The sequence below is a fragment of the Squalius cephalus genome (genome assembly GCF_949319135.1).
Source record: "Squalius cephalus genome assembly, chromosome: 5".
In the NCBI taxonomy this organism is placed as follows: Eukaryota; Metazoa; Chordata; class Actinopteri; order Cypriniformes; family Leuciscidae; genus Squalius; species Squalius cephalus.
The window spans coordinates 1,800,755-1,814,300 of NC_137126.1; the positions used below are offsets into that span (position 1 = coordinate 1,800,755).

The window sequence follows — 13,546 nt, forward strand, 5'->3', positions numbered from 1 at the left end:
TTGTGTGTTATAAAAGTCATATGAAAGTATAAAAGTATATAAGCCAAGATATAAACATGCAATTGTGAAAAAAACAACAAAAAAAAACGCAATTATCTTTTAAAATGTTTTATTCTGTGGCAGAAACAAGCTTCCATAGAAAGAATAGATGTAATGGAAGCAAAATCTCAAAATTGGCCATTGCATGAAAAAACAATGGTTTTGCATTATTTGCTGAACATGTTTGCTTTTGCATCGATGCAACCAATGAGTGTCTTGATGTCATATTTGAATTGAATGAGAAGAAAGTGAGTCCTGGAATGCGAGTGATTAAATGATAACAGAATCGTTCTCCTGTGAATGTGGTATTTTAACTCTTGGCATCTGAATGAGGGGAAGTGAAGTCTAGCGTTAACTGACCATATTGCTCTGTGCCATTAGGTGAGGAAGCTCTCACCATGTACATGGCCAAGAACAAGCTGGACCGGAAGATGGTCAACGCCACCCAAGGCGTCGAGGCACTTCACCAGCTCGCCTCCTCGTACTTCATCGACCGCGACGGCACCATGCGCAAACTCCACGAGATCCAGATCTCCAGCAACGCCATCAAGGTGAGACACAGTCGAGAGTAATAAAGGCAAGTTCATTTACACTGCAAAAAATGCTTTTCTTACTCAGTATTTTTGTCTTGTTTCCAGTCCCAATATCTAAAAGTTCTTCAATCAAGATTCATTTGCTAAATGAGTAAAATGCTCTAAGATATTATTTCTTGTTTTCTGTGGAAATAAATCAAATTAAGTGAGTTTTTGCTTAAAACAAGCTAAATGATCTGCCAGTGGGGTAAGAACAATAATCTGGTTTCTGTTTGAATCAAGTTTATTTTTCTTACCCCATGGACAGGTATTTTTTCTTGTTTTAAGCAAAAACTCACTTCATTTAGATTTTTTCCCCCATAAAACAAGAAATAATATCTTATAGCATTTTACTCATCTAGTAAATGATTCTTGATTGGATAATTTTTAGATATTTGTACTGGAAACAACACAAAAATACTATTTTGCAGTGTATATAGCACATTTCATACACTATGGCTATTCAAAGGGCTTCACACAGAAATGAATTAAAATAATCACAAAATAAAAGCAAGGAAAATGAAAACAGTCATAAAAGGAGTTAAAAGAGATATATGATACAGTTATACAATGAATTACATTATGATACATAGATAATCTTCTCATCTGGCTAAACACCGGTTTATATTTTTCACAACTCCCAGTTTTGCTCTGAGATTTTCCCATGGTGATTACACCCATGTGTGTGTGTGTGTGTTCTTTCGGCGCACCTAAGAAATCTATCGGACGTCTCCAATAGACCCGATTCTTCCCTAAAATCGGACAGGATGAGCTCTAGGACTGACTCACCAACATGATCTCATGAAAGTGTATATCTATACCACAAATTTTAATTCTCGTGCCATTTATACGCACTGTAAACCCCTTGGGTACGAGTAGGGGTGTGGAATGCGTGCGTAATACATGCCATAAAGTGTGTATCATATGCATGCGAAAACTGCGTATCATATGCATGCAAAAAAACATTTTTGGCGTATAAATGCCATGAGAAATAAAATTGGTGGTACAGATACGCACTTTCATGAGACCGGGCTGGACTCACGGGGTAACCTCGGGTTCTCTAACCCATCAGTCCAGACCCCAAAGATTAGTTCAGAAGCTCTAGGAATGGAAAGAAACATCCTCGTCCTCCTCCATTATCCATCTGTCCGTTGAGCTTTTTCTCGCTGGAGTTGACAGGCGTCTGAAGAGCTTCTGGCACACAGGGCTTCAGGAAGCAAGAAGTCAAGCATGACAAAATTAAACAGAATTGACAATAGCTGCTGAGTCAGGACGACAGAAAGAAGAAGCGGACGCAGCACTTGTGCTTCTCTTAGACACAGACGGACCTCAGAACGAACCACAGCTCATCTACATGTGCTTTCACTGCGTTTGGGTGTCTGTGTTAAACCCACTGTGGAAAAGAAGTGTGCTTAATTGTATTTAATGTGCACTTATAGTGTACTTCAGTAGGCTAGTTAAAAAAAAATCAAAAAATGTACTTGCCGATAATGTAATATATTAATGAAGTTAAAGAGTGCACTTAAAGAGAGTACACTTCTGTCTCAAGTACACTTTTATATATTTTAAGTGAACTAAATTGCGACATCATCACTGCAAATATGTCATTCGAAACGTTTAAATCCATGATTAAAGTATGTTTAGTTCCCCATAAATGCTTGTCAGCACTGCAGCGCACTTTAACCGTATTTCAAAGATAATTGAATTATTTATAAAATTACATGTACGTAAATCCTACTTAAGGGGGTCGAAAATTATGAAAGCTTGTTTCCGCCACAGAATAAAAAATTAAAAAAGGTAATTGTGACTTTTTATCATAATTTAGACTTCACAATTATGTTTACATCTCGCAATTCTGATATAAAGTGATATAAAGTCACAACTGTGAGTTATAAAGTCAGAATTGTGAGATGTAGATTCGCAATTGTGAAATAAAAAGTTTTTTTTTTTTTTTTCTGTGGCGGAAACAAGCTTGCATAAACCACTATAAAGTTCAACTAATTGCATTTAATATAATTTAAACTATACAACATTTTCATTTAATTGCAATTAGCATACATTTAAGTGTCCAAAAACATTATATTCAGTTTGCACAATAATAAAAAAAAGAAAATTAAAAAAAGTAGATTATCACTGTAATATGCACTCTTTTTTGAAAGTATGCTAAAGCGGTGTGGCCTACATCTTTTTCCACAAGGGATGTTACAGTGAAATTTGCATAGTTTGAAATAGAATCTGCATAGTGAGGATTCAGACACAACACAAAGAAGAATGCATCTATTTATAGAAAACAATTAATATGTATGTGTATGTGTTTGTAGCTGTATCTAAAACAATGGAGCTCTATGATAGGTCCTCATTTAGATAGCAAGATAAATGTGTATTTGTATGTGTGTGTGTTCTTATGAGTCACATTGCAGACAGGAAACGATTCGTGCATTCAGAAATAGGCTGAGTCTGACACACACACACACACACACACACACACACACACACACGCACACACGCACACACACACACACACACACACACACACACACACACACACACACACACACACACACACACACACGCTAAAAATATGGATTGATTTGGAAGGCAGTGCAGCTCTGCAAGCTCACACCCACACACACACACACACACACACACACACAGACAGACAGAATGAGAGTGTTGATATGACGGCACGTCTTCGCTGTAAATCCTGCAGATTGACGCTCAGTGTGTCACTGGCACAGAGAAGCTCTGAATGTGGAACTGAGTGTCTACAGAAACACTGCATGCTTATTAACGCAACAAACATTGACTAAATATTAAGTTATTATCAAATCAGATTCCTATGGAAGCTTATGGTTTGGCAAAAAGGTAATTGTGACTCACAAATCAGACTTGTTTCTGGAAAAGTAGCGCGTTTGCATCTCACAATTCTTAAAAAAAGCATAATTGTGAGTAATAAACTCAGAATTTCAAGTCAAAATTGCAAGATATAAACTTTAATTGTTTTAATCCGTGGCGGAAACATGCTTCCATATGTTTCACCCTAAAACAGTACATTATATTTTCAATTTTATTTTTATTATTATTATTTTTTTTAATAGTTGCAATATATCAATCACTATATTTTGACATTACAGTAATGTGAATGCATGGTTGGTGTTTTTGTTTATTTATTTATTTATTTTTAAATATGATAAGAATACTTAAGCAGAATAAAAACTATATATATATATATATATATATATATATATATAAAACATGATTCAATTTAGGAAGTATTTGTGAGGTATGGCGTCAAAATTGTAAGATATAAATGGTCAATTCTGAGAAAAAAAATAAAATAAAATTATATATATATATATACATATATATATATACTATACTAAAGATAATACTTAAGATTTTCCATGAAAGAAACTTAAGCTTCTTGAGCTGAAATGTATACATTTTAAAAATGCATTTTAGATAAATATGTCAGTCGGTATATTTCCACATTATAGTAATGAGAAAAAAACCCCAAAAAACATGATTTACTTTAGGAATATTTTAATCTTTGAAGAGATCCCCAAAGGGAGGGTTTGCTCACTTCTAAGGACACTTTGTGCTCAAAAACACAGCAAAATAAACTCACTCTCTCTGGCTTTTCAAACACACACACATCATGACAGCGTCAGGCTTTACTCTCTGGAGGCCTGAAATGTGTGACGTGTGTCAGCTAGCGTGTCCTACACACTTCAGTGTGTGTTTGAGGGTTTGCAGCAGACAAATGAACAGTGAAGGAGTGAAAACGGCCTCCCAGCGAAGCCTCTGCTGTTCATCAGTGTCTGCTGTATTCTGAGCTCTGCTGAAGATCCACTGCACTTAAATCACCGAGAAGACGCTCATGACCCTGGTGTTTTAACTCTCTCTGTGGAGTCAAGTCACCTCAGTTCATCTATCGTCTTTGAAGGGACATTTTTAAAGGAATCGTTCATGCAGCAATGAAAGTCATGTAGTTAACTTGCCTTACAATTCTGATTAGAGAGCTGTAATTCAATTCTTACTATAACAATTCTGATTATGAGAGCTCTGCTATTCAATTCGTACTATTAACAATAGAATTAAAGAGCTGTAATTCAATTCTTAGTAGTGACAATTCTGATCAAAAAGCTCTGAAATTCAATTATTTCTAGTAGTAATTTAATTAGAGAGCTGTAATTCAATTTCATACTAGTAAAAATTCAGATTTGAGAACTCCTTAATTAAATTCTTACTGTTAACAATACAATTAGCTGTAATTCAAATCTTACTAGTAACAATTCTGATTAGAGAGCTCTGAAATTCAAATATTTCTAGTAACAATTCAATTAGAGAGATGTAATTCAATTCTTACTAGCAACAATTCAGATTTGTGCACTGTAATTCAATTCTTACTAACAATTCTAATTAAATAACTCTCTAGTTCAGATTTTAGTAGTAACAATTCTTATCAGAAATCTCTGAAATTCAATTATTTCTAGTAACAATTCAATTAGAGAGCTGTAATTCAAGTCTTACTTCTAACAATTCAAATCAGAAAGGTCTGAAATTCAATAATTTCTAGTAACAATTCAATTAGAGAGCTGTAATTCAAGTCTTACTACTAACAATTTAAATCAGAAAGGTCTGAAATTCAATTATTTCTGGTAGCAATTCAATTAGAGAGCTGCAATTCAAGTCCTACTACTAACATTTCAGATCAGAAATCTCTGAAATTCAATTAGTTGTAGTAACAATTCAGTTAGAGATCTGCAATTCAATTCTTACTATTAACAATTCAGATCAGAAAGGTCTGAAATTCAATTATTTCTAGTAACAATTCAATTAGAGAGCTGCAATTCAGTTCTTACTAAAAACATTTTATTAGAGAGCTCTGTTATTCAACTCTTACTAGCAAAAATTCAGATTACAGCGCTGTAATTCAATTCTTACTAGCAATTCTTATCAACTCTCTAGTTCAGATTTTACTAGTACCAATTTTGATTAATGATCTTTAATTCAATGCTTAAGGGCCTTTCACACCGAGCACGATTAAGCGATGCGAATGTACAACACGATGATGCTCTTGAATCGAAACAATAGTTCTGGTTATCCTTGTCTGAGAACAGATTTATTCTTGCAAGTTATTTATATAGATAATCATTTCTATTTATTTTACAGTGAATTTATGTGATCTGAAGAGCTCGGAACAGCGTACAGAGCGATGTTTTCTTCATAATCATAATCATATTATCTGATCATAATTCCTGCCCTTCTGAATGACGACAAGAATTCATATTAGAGAACTCTCTAATTTAATTCATACTAGTAACAATTCTAATTAAAGAGCTATCTAATTCAGCTCTTATATAGTAACTATTGAATTAGACAGCTCTCTAACTATAATTGTTACTAGTTAGAATGGAATTAGAGACTGTATAATTGAATTCTCACTAGTAAAATGCAATTACAACAACAACATTTTTGTAGCCATTTAAGCTAAATCATAAGAACATTTTCCTAAACATCTGCTTCTGAGCTGCACGAAAAAATAAAAAAAATAAAAAGTCAGAAAAAGAAGGTCACGTGTTTGAAATGGCATGGGTAAATAAATGATGACTGAATGTTTGGGTGAACTCTTGCTTTAGGCTCCAGTCTCCACATGTCATCCTTGATGTTTTGAGAATGTTTCGTTTGTAAAATGAAAACAGTTCTTGACAAAAACCAATCATGAAATGCCTAGTGAACCTTAAAGCTGATAGTCTAGTTTTCCTTTTATATATTTATTATATATTGCATACGAGTGCTAGAAAACAACACAGCCTGAATTTGGCTTTGATAGATGTGTTGCCTTGATCTGGAGGGTTCACTGATAGAAGCTGAACTCATCAAAGAAACACTGAAATGCAGCAAACACAAAGAAATCATCCAGAGCTCATTAGACACAATGACCCGCAGAGATCACAGGCACAATTATCTTTACAGGGCAAATCTCAGATTCATGTGTAATTACAGAGTTTGTGCATTTCTTGTATGTGTTATGTGTTTATATTTTAATGTCAGTGATTCTGGTACAATAGCCATATATATATATATATAGAGAGAGAGAGAGAGAGAGAGAGAGAGAGAAAGAGAGAGAGAGAGAGAGAGAGAGAGAGAGAGATGATCATTCTAGAAGAAAATCTCTGATGGCACTTAGAGGCTTTTGCATCTGAAAACCAGTCACGAGTCGCACGGGTATATGTGTGGCAATATCCAACAATACAGTATATGGGTCAAAATGATCCATTTTTCTTTTATGCCAAAAATCATGAGGATATTAAGTAAAGATCATGGTCCATGAAGATATTTTTTCCTACCGTAAATATATAAAACATGTATTTTTGTGAGTGAATGCAGCACAATCGTGAACATAAATGAACAACTTTAAAGGAGATTTTCTCAATGTTTCGATTTTTTTGCACCCTCAGAATCCAGATGTTCAATAGTTGTATCTCGGCCAAATATTGTCCTATCCTAACAAACCATACATCAATGGAAAACTTATTTATTCAGCTTTCAGATGATGTATGAATCTCAATTTCATAAAAATTGACCCATGTGACTGGTTTTGTGGTCCAGGGTCACATATGTGTATATAAATATACATAAATATATATATAAAGTTGCATATTTTTGCAGTCCGCTGCATATACAGATGAGAAGCAAATTCATCCTTAGAAATTTTTCCCCCTGTTTAGCATAATTTGAGAATAAAATTAAGATCTCGCCTGAGAGCTTCATTAAAAGATGCACTTTTTATGATTGGATGTTTTGGATTGACAATGCCCAGATTGATACTAGTGTGTGTGTGTGTGTGTGTGTGTGTGTGTGTGTGTGTGTGTGTGTGTGAGTGTGTGGAAGAGCCCCTCAAGGTCAGTCTTCCTCTCTGAAATGCTTTCAGCTGATTTAGTCTTAAATTCCATATGCAAATTTATGATGATGCGGCGAGCATTTCAGAGGACATCTATTTAAAAATCTATTGGTTGGCCAGGGTCCAATTTTAGTCACTATCCAGCGGCGCATTCCCAGAACAGGTGCCATTAAAATGGACATATTTTTACCTGCACGAAGAGCATAAACTGTGTGATTCTGCAGATGAGATGTATGACATCACTCGCTTTTGTTGGTATTATACTGAAATCAATAAAAAGTATATATATATATATATATATATATATATATATATATATATATATATATATATATATATATATATATATATCAATAGCATTAACTATGAAACTTCATTGCATTGCACCACATGTTTTACAGCCATCCATCATTAAGGAGTTTACAGGCCAATTTAAAGTCGGAATGAAACGGAAGTTGCACTAGTCTCCCCCCCCTAATGTCACTATAGTGCCGTATATCCGAGTGAAACAGTTTTTAGAACAAGAACAAATGTGGGCGGGGCTTGATTTTGTCTGTGGGGAATTGATTGGATGGTTGTGGTTTGGCTGATCTCATGTGATTGACAGGTCGCCCCGCCCTCGTCATCAGAAAAGAGAAGTCGCTGCAAGAAAGGGGAAGTTGTTCAGAATTATAGTGCTAACCATTAGAATCTAATGGTAATGAACTAAAGAAGTTGTAAATATCTTCAGATGTTCAGATGAAATATCAGCAGGACGTCGAGGGGAACAAACGCTGCACACAAACAACATCATGTTCGGAGATATTCTGTGCCGTTTTTCCAGTCCTTACAATTGCTCCTTGTCAGATTGTGTGAAATGACGGCAGTGAGATCTTGTGGACACACTGTGAGAAATCAACTTTCTTTTACGTCAGACACCACATACATCTTTGGGTTTTATTCACAATTGGCATTGATAACAGCTTCAGTCTTGTCGCATTTGGACGTTGCACTAATGTGAAAAGAAAATGAGAATCAGAGTTTGACACTGATGTGCACGTCATATAGACAAGCGATATTTTTGGAGTAAACTCATACTGTGCACCAGAGGATATATGTCTCGTTTGCTCAAACACTTGAAGAAGACGTCATGGGCTCTCGGGTAGCTGAGGTTCACGTCCCTCAAAAGCTCAAAATAGAACTTCATTATAAGGCTGACAGGTGACAGACGTAATAAGAAACAGGCACAGTTTTTGTGTCCCATGATGCCCTGCTTCATCACAGATCTCTCTAGATACAGTTTGTTCTTTAATGCTACAAGAGCTTCTAATGTTCCCGTAACACGAAACATCCACGCTTTTGATAGGAGCAGAAAAGCTGTCGCCCCGTTTCTGCCGTGCATCTTCAAATGAATAAATGATAAAAGCACAAACTACATAATCACAAACACGCGCGGACGGACGGCCCGTTCCTAACCGGCGAACATGTGCGGCAGGAGGAATCAAAGCTCGCAGATTTACAGACTTTTAAGTCAAATGTTTACATGTGTGTTTTTGTGTTCGTCTGCGAGAGCTTGAATGAGCATCAAGTCGTGCGGCTTTTCAGCATTTGTGCGTAATCCCACAAATCTCCATCTTCATTAGACGCGAGGGCTTTGATTTCCGTTTTATACTCTGGCAATCTATTTCTTAATCCGCTGATTTGTGTGTGTGTGTGTGTGTGTGTGTGTGAGAGAGTCCTCAAGCTTTTAGACTCCAGAGATTATTCCCTTTTCATGCCAAGTGACGTGTGTTACAGAGCTTCACGCTGAGGTTTTAAAGGCTAACACATGAAATTCAGTCATTAATTCACAGTTATTAGATATTTATCTGAATGTTCACGCTGTTCTGTTACACACAGTACATACGGCTGAAGTCATGTAATAACTTGTGAGGAACAGACCCACATCTCATTTTTTACTTGCTGAAAATGTTTATTGTAGCTTCTTGTGAAAAAGAAGGACACTTCAGCTGTACTTATTACAGAAATATGTATTTTAAAGAATATACGGTAACACTTTATTTTACAGTGTCCTTGTTACATTATGTCACATGTACTTACCATAGTAATAACAGTAAATTATGCATAATTACATGCAACTAACCCTCAACCAAACCCTAATCCTACCCTAACCCTAGAGTAAGAGCATGTAGATCATTAATATTACTCAGTACTTAAATATATAATTACACTGTAACAATGACACCTTAAAATAAAGTGTCACTGAATATACTTAAGTGGGAATTTAGTTTAATGTTTTCAGGGACTTAACTGCATGTTAAATGAAAATGTAGCCTATTATAGTTTGCATGCAATTATCCAAATTTTAAAGTGCTTTTTGACCCACTTAAGTTATACATCTTCATATGTACAGTAATTTTGTAAATACTTCCATCGTCTTTGACGTTTGATTAAAGTGGACTAACAAGCATTTATGGTAAAACTGAAATATACTTTAATGTAATTTCTATTGAAACTTTTATGTCATGTATTTAAATATATATTTTAATTACACATTTGTAATGATAAAGTTGCAGTTTGCATACATTTTAAATGTAATATTGAATAACACACTACAGTTAAAATTATAATCAAGTACTTTACATGTGCTTTAGTATGTTAGTCGACACATCAAAACAAGTGCACTTCATCAAAACATCACATAGAATGCACTTTTAAGTAAAACTTTTGACATTGTTACAAAGTGCATTTAAAAGAAAGTACTTAAGTGTGTTAAAAAAAAAAAAATTATTTTGTAATTATTTTATAAATATTATTAATAGTACATTATCTGCAAACACATTTAATTTTATAAACTCGGAAAGTGCTTAAAAGCACACTGTTTTCTATTGTGGCTCCGCATATTCATAGTTTGAATATGTGCAAATTTCAGAACTATGTCTTTGGTGTTGCATGGAAAACACAATCATGTGGCATTGGATTGACATGAGGATAATTAAATGACATGTTTTCTTTTTTTAGTTCCGCTATTGTAAAAATAGAGTGATTTCTCCAGTGTTTTCCTAATGGGGACAGACGAAGGGTCACTGTCTTCAGGTGTGTTGTTGTGATGTGGTGTGACGTGTTCTTGTGTTCTCCTGTCCACAGGCACTAAAGCTCAGATTTACTGCGGTGTCAATGCAATTAAAGTGACCCTTAGATCTGCACAACAAAATACTTCGTTTAGGTCAAAGAACTACTGTATATCAGACTCTGGAGGCTGCAGTACGGTGGTTACGAGTGCATATTTAAGTTAAATTAGAATCCAGGAACCAAAAAGTCAAGAATTCATCTGCTAATACCTTGTAATACCTTAAAAGATATATAACAAGACAAGAAGAACACAAGGGCTATAAATACACAGGCGAACAAAATTATGAAATTACAAAACACCTGGAAACAATTCTGCCTTCACATGCAACTGCGAAGCTCTTACATCTCTGAGTCAGGCATTCAGAAAAACAACACGGAAGTAGTCTTAACAGAAAATAAATGTGCATGCAAATAACTACATCTAAAATCAACATTACTATTTTCTTTGAGCAGTTAGGCATGAGAGCTATACTAGTCAAGTTTGATATGTAGTGTGTGAATAGTATCATTAAAGTCACCCATGAAATTAGTCGTGCTGGTTTTTTCTTCCCTATATTATGACGTATATCCGAGTGAAACGCTTCAGGAACAAGAACAAATGTGGGCGGGGCTTGATTGTGTCTGTGGGGAATTGATTGGATGGTTGTGGTTTGCTATTTGGCTGATCTCTGATCTCCCCTCAGAGAAGAGAAGAGATGCTGCAAGAGGAACTTATTCTGATTCAAGATTACCAGGAACAGGAATTTAACATAATAATGACCAACTCATTTATAATAGACTGCAATTTAAGGTTAGAATCATCTTTGAATGCTTTGTTATAGTGTTTGCCAAGTGACTTTTACCTTTGCTTATACTACTTCTGCTAAAACTTGATCACATACTGTACGTCGTCCCACACTATTTGTGCTACAGACGAGAATGATTCCTCAAATCATGGAGCTATAGGCAGGTGTGCTATTACTTTTCTAAGCAATAGGTCTTACAATTTTCGCCCAGGGCCATAGCAGGAACATATCGATTGAGGTTTCTGGGAGGCGAGGTGGGGCGCACACTTTATGATCTGACACATCAAGGCTAGCAACCATGTAAAAGCAAAAAGCACACCAACATATTTTGTAAAAGAAAAAAAAGTGTTGTGCTAAATTTTCACTGGGGCATTTACATACAGGTGGAGGGTGAGATGTAAAGCTTTGGATTCTTATTTAAAACAGATTTCCAGACCCTTCCGTTGCCATTTCATTACTGTTTTCCAGACTGGAGAATAATAGTGAAGAACATTATAAAGTAAAACAAATGGCAGTTTATGTATGAAGTGAAAACATGCAACACAAACTATAACTCTCTTATATTTCAGCTTCTTGTTTACTTTGGACATATAACTAATAACTTTTAAACACAATTGAGGAAGGGACATCTATACTGCATATTTGTTGGTTTTCTTTTAATAGCTCAAAAATACACACACACGCACACATATACACATACATACATACATACATACATACATACATACATACATACAATACATACATACATACATACATACATACATACATACACACACACACATACACATGCATACATACACACACACATGCATACATACATACACACATGCATACATACATACATACAGTACATACATACATACATACATACATACATACATACACACACACACATGCATACATACATACACACACACATGCATACATACATACACATACATACATACATGCATGCATACATACATACATACATACATACATACTGTACATCCATCCATCCATCCATCCATCCATCCATCCATCCATCCATCCATCCATCCATCCATCCATCCATCCATCCATCCATCCATCCATCCATCCATCCATCCATCCATCCATCCATCCATCCATCCATCCATCCATCCATCCATCCATCCATCCATCCATGCATGCATACATACATTAGTGTGCATAATCAGTTGTATTATCTTATGAAGTTTAAAATGTATTATCTTATGAAGTGGATTGTACCATGCATGCATACATACATTAGTGTGCATAATCAGTTGTATTATCTTATGAAGTTTAAAATCTATTATCTTATGAAGTGGATTGTACCATGTGTAAGCATGAGGAAATGTTCCATTTTTAAACATACGCAACATGTTTTTCTACCTTACAAGGAAGTTGTAAGTCCCTCAGTGGTGTATATAAGCTCAGTCTTACTGAACTACAACAGAGAAACATAAAGGCATGAGGGGGTGAGGGAATAGAGAAATGGGGAACAAAGAAATCTGGAATGAAGACCACCTCTCATGTAGCCTTATTCTTCTATGCCTGTTTCTCTCTTATGTCTGATACATTTATATATGCATTTTAAATAATAAATAAGAGATCTCTTGGCAAAATATCTGGTGTAGATTCCGTGATTCAACAATAATGGGGAAAAGCATGATTTTCAAATCTACAGAAAGTCAGCATGGAATGGAAGTTGCTCTAGTAATTTCTTCCCTACTGTGCCGTATATCCGAGTGAAAGTTCAAGCATTCAGTTTAAACTGCACTTGAGTAAAGTACAAATCCCCTAAAATGTTTCTTAGAGACGGAGTGTGTTCTCATGTGATCTGTGTGTGTGTTCAGGTGACGGAGACTCGGACGGGTCCACTCGGCTGCAGCACGTATGATAACCTGGACTCTGTCAGTTCGGTTCTTCTTCAGAGTCCCGAGAGCAAACTTCATCTGCAAGGTGTGTGACTTAGTGCTTTATTATGTGGCTTAGTGCTTTATTATGTGACTTAGTGCTTTATTTTGTGACTTACTGCTTTATTGTGTGACTTAGTGCTTTATTATGTGACTTAGTGCTTTAGTATGTGACATAGTGCTTTATTATGTGACTTAGTGCTTTATTATGTGACTTAGTGCTTTATTATG

The 13,546-nt window shown here is 35.3% G+C and overlaps 1 protein-coding gene across 3 annotated transcripts in view; it reads left to right on the top strand.

Moving 5' to 3' along the window:
* The window catches only part of brinp1 (bone morphogenetic protein/retinoic acid inducible neural-specific 1), a 184,781-nt gene that overhangs the window by 120,361 nt on the left and 50,874 nt on the right, over nucleotides 1-13,546 (top strand). For all 3 annotated transcript variants that reach the window (XR_013821326.1, XM_079872141.1, XM_079872142.1), the window contains exons 4-5: nucleotides 421-590; nucleotides 13,256-13,361. Coding sequence is in view for 2 of the 3 variants with exons in the window: in XM_079872141.1 (XP_079728267.1) it covers nucleotides 421-590; nucleotides 13,256-13,361 (276 nt within the window). In the remaining variant the exon portion in view is untranslated. The remainder of the gene's footprint in view (nucleotides 1-420; nucleotides 591-13,255; nucleotides 13,362-13,546) is intronic.